Genomic DNA, 8410 nt, shown 5'->3' on the forward strand with positions numbered 1-8410 from the left:
ATGAAGCAGGGCAAAGGCTAATAGAGTTCTGTCAAGAGAACAAGCTGGTCATCACAAACACTCTCTTCCAACAACACAAGAGACGACTCTACACATGGATATCACCAAATGGGCAGCATCGAAATCAGATTGATTATATTCTCTGCAGCCAAAGATGGAGAAGCTCTATACAGTCAGCAAAAACAAGACCTGGAGCTGACTGTAACTCAGATCATCAGCTTCTTATAGCAAAATTCCAGCTTAAACTGAAGAAAGTAGGAAAAACCACTGGGCCAGTAAGATACAATCTGAATCAAATCCCTTATGAATACACAGTGGAAGTGAGGAACAGGTTTAAGGATTTAGATTTGGTGGACAGAGTGCCTGAAGAACTATGGATGGAGGCTCGTAACATTATACAGGAGGCAGCAATGAAAACCATCCCAAGGAAAAGGAAATGCAAGAAAGCAAAATGGCTATCCAACGAGGCCTTACAAATAGCGGAGGAGAGGAGGCAAGCAAAATGCAAGGGAGATAGGGAAAGATACAGGAAACTGAATGCAGATTTCCAAAAAACAGCAAGGAGAGACAAGAGGGTCTTCTTAAATGAGCAATGCAAAGAAATAGAGGAAAACAATAGAATGGGGAAAACCAGAGATCTGTTCAAGAAAATTGGAGATATGAAAGGAACATTCCGTACAAAGATTACCATAATCAAGGACAAAAGTGGTAAGGACCTAACAGAAGCAGAAGACATCAAGAAGAGGTGGCAAGAATACACAGAGGAATTATACCAGAAAGATATGGAGGTCTCATACACCCCAGGTAGTGTGGTTGCTGACCTTGAGCCAGACATCTTGGAGAGTGAAGTCAAATGGGCCTTAGAAAGCATTGCTAATAACAAGGCCAGTGGAAGTGATGATATTCCAGCTGAACTATTTAAAATTTTAAAAGATGATGCTGTTAAGGTGCTACACCCAATATGCCAGCAAGTTTGGAAAACTCAGCAATGGCCAGAGGATTGGAGAAGATCAGTCTACATCCCAATTCCAAAGAAGGGCAGTGCCAAAGAATGCTCCAACTACCGCACAATTGCGCTCATTTCACACGCTAGCAAGGTTATGCTTAAAATTCTACAAGGCAGGCTTAGGCAGTATGTGGACCGAGAACTCCCAGAAGTGCAAGCTGGATTTCGAAAGGGCAGAGGAACCAGAGACCAAATAGCAAACATGCGCTGGATTATGGAGAAAGCTAGAGAGTTCCAGAAAAACGTCTACTTCTGCTTCATTGACTATGCCAAAGCCTTTGACTGTGTCGACCACAGCAAACTATGGCAAGTTCTTAAAGAAATGGGAGTGCCTGATCACCTCATCTGTCTCCTGAGAAATCTCTATGTGGGACAAGAAGCTACAGTTAGAACTGGATATGGAACAACTGATTGGTTCAAAATTGGGAAAGGAGTACGACAAGGTTGTATATTGTCTCCCTGCTTATTTAACTTATATGCAGAATTCATCATGCGAAAGGCTGGACTAGATGAATCCCAAGCCGGAATTAAGATTGCCGGAAGAAATATCAACAACCTCAGATATGCAGATGACACAACCTTGATGGCAGAAAGCGAGGAGGAATTAAAGAACCTTTTAATGAGGGTGAAAGAGGAGAGCGCAAAATATGGTCTGAAGCTCAACATCAAAAAAACCAAGATCATGGCCACTGGTCCCATCACCTCCTGGCAAATAGAAGGGGAAGAAATGGAGGCAGTGAGAGATTTTACTTTCTTGGGCTCCTTGATCACTGCAGATGGTGACAGCAGTCACGAAATTAAAAGACGCCTGCTTCTTGGGAGAAAAGCAATGACAAACCTAGACAGCATCTTAAAAAGCAGAGACATCACTTTGCCGACAAAGGTCCGTATAGTTAAAGCTATGGTTTTCCCAGTAGTGATGTATGGAAGTGAGAGCTGGACCATAAAGAAGGCTGATCGTCGAAGAATTGATGCTTTTGAATTATGGTGCTGGAGGAGACTCTTGAGAGTCCCATGGACTGCAAGAAGATCAAACCTATCCATTCTGAAGGAAATCAGCCCTGAGTGCTCCCTGGAAGGACAGATCGTGAAGCTGAGGCTCCAATACTTTGGCCACCTCATGAGAAGAGAAGAATCCTTGGAAAAGACCCTGATGTTGGGAAAGATTGAGGGCACTAGGAGAAGGGGACGACAGAGGACAAGATGGTTGGACAGTGTTCTCGAAGCTACGAACATGAGTTTGACCAAACTGCGGGAGGCAGTGCAAGACAGGAGTGCCTGGCGTGCTATGGTCCATGGGGTCACGAAGAGTCGGACACGACTAAACGACTAAACAACAACAACAACAAGTACTGGACATTTCAAACAACATAACAGCCACTTCTGGAAATATGGTGGAATATATTGCAGATTTAACACATATTTCCATGTTATTAGCAAACAGGGGGGGGGGGGTTTCTGGAAGCAAATAACACCAGAATAGTATACAAAAATTGTGAAATAGTTCTAAGCACATGGTCTGGGTTTTTAGAGAGCAAGTTCAATCATGTCCTATCTTGGTGAATTCATATTGTGAAAGCGAGTGAAGAAGGAAGCTTCACTTCACCAGAGGTGAGGGGGTGTGACCTAACTGAGTCTAAGAATACAATTCTATGGTCTTAGCCCTAAGCTAGCTAGTTATAAAGATAAAGGGACCCCTGACCATTAGGTCCAGTCGTGACCGACTCTGGGGTTGTGGCGCTCATCTCGCATTATTGGCCGAGGGAGCCGGCGTACAGCTTTCAGGTCATGTGGCCAGCATGACAAAGCCACTTCTGGCGAACCAGAGCAGCACACGGAATTGCCGTTTACCTTCCCGCTGAAGCGGTACCTATTTATCCTATTGATGTGCTTTCAAACTGCTAGGTTGGCAGGAGCTGGGACCGAGCAACGGGAGCTCACCCTGTCGCAGGGATTCGAACTAGTTATATTTGACTGCAATTACCCACGGGATGCCTTCTGCCCTGGCCTAGACATACTGCCTGCATGTGAAATTACAATGACAACTGTAGGTGAATAGTAAAAGTTTATTTGCAAACACTAACTGACTCACTGCTTCTTATTTATAGAACTACCAGTATTAACAGACACAACTGCTGTGACCTCGCCTCCCACTTAGGAAAGCTCACTATCCTGACCGAAGATGGACTCCTTCAAATCTATGGGAAGACAGAATACAACAAGTGTCACAGAGTTTACCCTCATGGGATTCTCTATTGATGCAGAGAATCAGCTGCTTCTCTTTGCCTTAGGACTTTCGGCCTATCTATTGACTTTGTCGGGGAATCTGGCCATCATTGTATTAATTCGGGTGGACCAAAGCCTCCACACACCCATGTACTTCCTCCTGGGAAACCTCTCTTTTGTTGAGATCTGCTACACTTCCACCACAGTCCCCAAGATGCTGTGGGATCTCTTGTTGGGAGACAAGAAAATCTCCTTTGTAGGATGTGCACTGCAGATGTATTTCTTTGTCACGTTGGGGGGCACAGAGTGTGTGCTTCTCTCAGCCATGGCATATGACCGCTATGCAGCTATCTGCCACCCATTGCGCTACACTCTGCTCATGAGCCCACCAATACATAGGAGTCTGCTGGCAGTTTCATGGGCTGTTGGCAACTTCAATTCCATGGTCAACACAGCAATGGTCTTTTCCCTAAATTTCTGCCACTCCCATGAGATTGACCACTTCTTCTGTGACATACCTCCCCTTCTGCACATCTCTTGTTCTGACACATTTGTCAGCCAGCTCATAACCTTCACTATCTCTGGGTGCGTTATCATTGTGCCATTCTGCCTGACCCTTCTCTCCTATGCCTTGATTGTCTCCTCGGTGCTCAAAATCCGCACAGCTCATGGTAGAATCAAGGCATTCTCCACCTGTGCTTCCCACCTCACTGTGGTGAGCATCTTCTTTGGTACTATCATTTACACCTACATACGGCCCTCCTCCACACATTCTATGGAACAGGACCGCCTAGTTTCTGTACTGTATGCCATCATCACTCCCATGCTCAACCCCCTGATCTATAGCTTCAGGAACAAGGAAGTGCAGGGAGCACTTCAGAGAGCACTTGGGAAGAACAGATAAGAGATATGGGACCAGTAAATTGAAAAGTTAAGATCCACCACAAAATTCATCAGATTAGTTTAAAAGACATTGGGTGATATCCTAAATCAGGGGTAGCCAACATGGTGCTCTCCAGATATTATTGTTGGACTACGAGTCTCATCTCTGACTGTTGACCATGACGACTGAGGATGTTGGGAGTTGGAGTCCAAAAACACCATAATAATAATAATAATAATAATAATAATAATAATAATAATAATAACAACAATACATTTTTATTTATACCCTGCCCTCCCCAGTCAAAACCGGGCTCAGGGCAGCTAACACCAATAAAATTACAATAAGACATAAAATAAAATAATTAATTAAAATACAGATTAAAATTTAAAATGCAGCCTCATTTTAAGTAGTCCATAAATCAAAACCATAAGGGAGGAAATCACAGGGGTTAGACTGAATCCAACCCAAAGGCCAGGCGGAACAGCTCTATCTTGCAGGCCCTGCAGAAAGATGACAAATCCCGCAGGGCCCTGGTCTCCTGTGAAAGAGCATTCCACCAAGTTGGGGCCAATACTGAAAAGGCCCTGGCCCTAGTTGAGGCCAATCTAGCCACCTTATGGCTCTTGATCTCCAGAAGATTGTTGTTTGTGGACCTTAAGGCATACCAGGAGAGGCGGTCCCATAGGTACGAGAGTCCCAAGCCACATAGGGCTTTAAAGATCAAAACCAGCACCTTAAACCTGATCCTGTACTCCACCGGGAGCCAAAGCAGCTGGTAAAGCACTGGCTCCCGGTGGACATCACTTTGACTACTCCTGTACCAAGTCCTACTGAAATCAAGGAACAAGGTATTTCTATTAGATATGCCAAGTGTGACATGTAGAATAGTTAATAACATTTACAAATCAGAAGGTAGATCTAAAAATTCAACGCAGTGTACAGAATTCCTTTTGCCATGAGCCTTATTGGACGAATTATTGTTTCTACAACAACAAACAATTATTGTTTCTACAACAACAAAGTTATCATGACAATACAGGCTGATGGGAAATCCCAATGTCAATTTTGTGCATAGCTGCCAAGTTATCCCTTTTTTACAGGGATTTTCCCTTATGCTGAATAGGCTTCCTCGCGAGAAAAGCGAAAACTTGGCAGCTATGATTTTGTGTTTTGGTGGTTTGCAAAAGGTCTGATAAGATCCTCAGTGCTGACTGTATATTAATCTGTCCTTAGAGGAAACCTTCTATGAGTAACTACTAATTCTGTCTGTAGAGATCAAGACCATATGTAGCAGACATTCACACAACCCCCTAGGAACATCTCAATGCATTATTTACTACACCTGGTGTAATGTAGTTCGCAGCTGCATCGTGGAGGAGGTAGAAGTAGACCAGCAAGCTACTGAAACTGGTCTGTGAGATTTTTAAAAATGAGATTACAAAAGGGATGACTCCTTGCAATTAAACAAAAGCGTAAAGAGCATGGCACAGGTAAAGATTGTACTTGAAGCTTGGTGAGATCTATAGTATTACACTTTATTGTTTATCATTTTTTGGTATTTACAAATGAAATCATTTTTAAAGATAACTCAGTACATGGTAAGTGATTTTAGATGACAACACTATATCCACTTACCACAAAAGGATTTACTTCAGAGGAGACATATATGGGGTTGCATTGTAACAGAGCACTCCTCTGAAGCAGGGGAGGGGAGGGAGAATCTGTGATTCTGCCAAATCCTAAGCTCTACTGGTCTTGGGTCAGTCATGACAGAAGATGGATGGCTAGAGTGATAGGTGGCAAGAGTGTTGGAGAAATGGGAGAGATTTAGATCCAGATGATCCAAAGCGCGCTCTCTCTCTCCCTCTCTCTCTCCCTCTCTCTCTCTCTCACCGAGAGAGAGAGAGAGAGAGAGAGAGAGAGAGAGAGAGAGAGAGAGAGAGAGAGAGAGAGATGCACAAACACACACCAGAATGTTTCCTTTCCCCCTTCTCCACCATCAGTGCACCAACTGTGGCACTCTTTTCCACAGCAGCTAGCAACAGAGGGAGGTGTGCAAAACGCAATGATCCATAGAATAGTCCTTGATTTTAGGAAGTTCTCTCTTTAAGAAGCTGTCTGATCCAAGTCTGGTTTAAAAATTTAAAGAACCATAATAAGAATAGCTAGGGGTCATGAAATCATCTGGTCACAACCTCACTCACTATGGTTCTATGTGACCTCTACTTTGCTTTACATGTCACAAACCCCTTTTAAAGCAACTTTGTTAGACAGGAATCTCAGATTTTCTAAAAAGGTGGGGCATTTATATATGGATGCTTCGTGTTTCATTTCTTTTATGCTTTTTTTAAAAAAAATGCTTAGAGGGCAAGTGGGCACACTGTAAAGAGCATTGCCAGTGAGATCCCAACAAGCTATGATTTTATTTTGCCCAGAGGTATTGTTTATATTCTTCTGCAGTTCGAAAGCACGTCAAAGTGCAAGTAGATAAATAGGTAGGTTTCCGTGTGCTGCTCTGGTTCGCCAGAAGCGGCTTTGTCATGCTGGCCACATGACCTGGAAGCTGTACACCGGCTCCCTCAGCCAATAATGCGAGATGAGCGCACAACCCCAGAGTCGATCATGACTGGACCTAATGGTCAGGGGTCTCTTTACCTTTACCTTTATTGTTTATATTTATGCAAAATGGTGTCATGGGTCTCTCTTTCCTAAGTGCTTTAAGTACTGTACCTAGCAATGCCCATCGGCTACAATCAGTTCCATAATTCTCCAGAAATTTATTTTGTGAAACCTAGAAAATTCTAAATTAACTTCTCAATGTTGTTTCTCACTAATAGTGTACATTTATAACATCTGCTGTTGTGTTTCAGGTACTTGGAGTCTTATAGCCCTATCATAAAAGATGGTCAAATATGAGCAGAATGAAGGTGAACCACACAGTTGTCACAGAGTTCATCCTCCTGGGCTTATCCAGTGATCCAGCCCAACAGATACTTCTTTTTTCCTTAGTACTTTTAACCTATCTGCTAACTTTAGTAGGAAATCTAGCCATCATGACTTTGATTTGTGTGGACCGGTGCCTCCAGACACCAATGTACTTCCTCCTTGGCAACCTTTCATTCATTGAGATCTGCTACACCTCTTCCACTGTCCCAAAGATGCTCTGGAACCTCGTGTCAGGAGACAGGACCATCTCCTTCACTGGCTGTGCTCTCCAGATGTATTTATTTGTCACTTTAGGAGGCACAGAATGTGTACTCCTCTCAGCCATGGCATATGACCGTTACGCAGCCATCTGCCACCCGTTGCGCTACACTGTGCTCATGAGCCAGCCAACCTGTAAAGGATTGCTAACAGTTTCATGGACTGTTGGCAACTTCAACTCTATCATCAACACAGCCTTGGTTTTCTCCCTTGACTTCTGCAATTCAAACCAAATACAGCACTTTTTCTGTGACATTCCTCCCCTCTTGCACCTCTCCTGCTCTGACACAAGACTGAGCAAATTGGTGACCTTTACAGTCTCTGGGTGTGGCATTACTATGTCCTTCTTCCTAACTCTACTCTCCTATATCTTCATTATCTTCACTGTGCTCAAAATACGTACATCTCAGGGTCGGATCAAAGCTTTCTCCACCTGTGCATCCCACCTCACTGTGGTGAGTATCTTCTATGGAACCATCATCTTCACTTATCTAACTCCATCCTCCAGCCATTCCACTGAACTGGAGCAGCTGGTCTCTGTGCTTTATGCCATCATCACCCCTCTGCTGAACCCTCTAATCTACAGCTTCAGGAACAAGGATGTGCAAAGTGCTCTTCATAGACTGTTTGGAACAAACACATAGAGAAAATGGGCCTGGAATCTTGAACAATTCAGCAAAAGAAAATCAATAACACAAGTTGAAAAATATTTGAAATGTTTTATCCATGTGAATGTTTACACACTGTTATATTTATTTGTCACCATTAATGCTCTTTTTATTCCTATCAATAACAAAAATAGATAACCCAACCCAGCAAAAGTGGGCAACCTGTGGCCCTACAGTTATTTCTGAACTACAACTCCTATAGCCCTTTGATCATTCTATCTGGGACTGGTGGAAGTTGGAGTCCAGCAACATCTGGAGAGTCATAGGCTCCCCACCCCTGCAATACAGCCTTAAGGTCCAGGATCATTGTCCATGGAAACATGAGGCAGTTTTTCTTTTCTGTGTGTCATGGGTTCTCCCACTCATCCAACAACACTCCCAACAAGTCCAACAACCTTATCATTTTTGAGGAGGAAAACC

At 43.4% G+C, this 8410-nt stretch overlaps 2 protein-coding genes across 2 annotated transcripts; both read left to right on the forward strand.

Annotated features, from left to right (window-relative positions):
- Positions 1 to 3206: 3206 nt before the first annotated feature.
- On the forward strand, positions 3207 to 4136 carry LOC118094780 (olfactory receptor 5F1-like). Its single transcript, XM_035135449.3, has one exon. It carries the CDS (start codon positions 3207 to 3209, stop codon positions 4134 to 4136), a length of 930 nt encoding a protein of 309 aa, XP_034991340.3.
- Positions 4137 to 7030: 2894 nt separating this feature from the next.
- LOC118094698 (olfactory receptor 5AP2-like) lies at positions 7031 to 7966 on the forward strand. The gene has a single exon (XM_035135301.3). It carries the CDS (start codon positions 7031 to 7033, stop codon positions 7964 to 7966), a length of 936 nt encoding a protein of 311 aa, XP_034991192.3.
- The last annotated feature ends 444 nt before the right edge of the window (positions 7967 to 8410 follow it).

Source organism: Zootoca vivipara, chromosome 12, assembly GCF_965207765.1.
Source record: "Zootoca vivipara chromosome 12, rZooViv2.hap1.1, whole genome shotgun sequence".
NCBI lineage: Eukaryota > Metazoa > Chordata > Lepidosauria > Squamata > Lacertidae > Zootoca > Zootoca vivipara.

What these genes read in the sequence shown, in the direction of transcription:
- LOC118094780 (XM_035135449.3), top strand. Translation starts at nt 3,207, where the DNA reads ATGGGAAGACAGAATACAACAAGTGTCACAGAGTTTACCCTCATGGGA.
- LOC118094698 (XM_035135301.3), top strand. Translation starts at nt 7,031, where the DNA reads ATGAGCAGAATGAAGGTGAACCACACAGTTGTCACAGAGTTCATCCTC.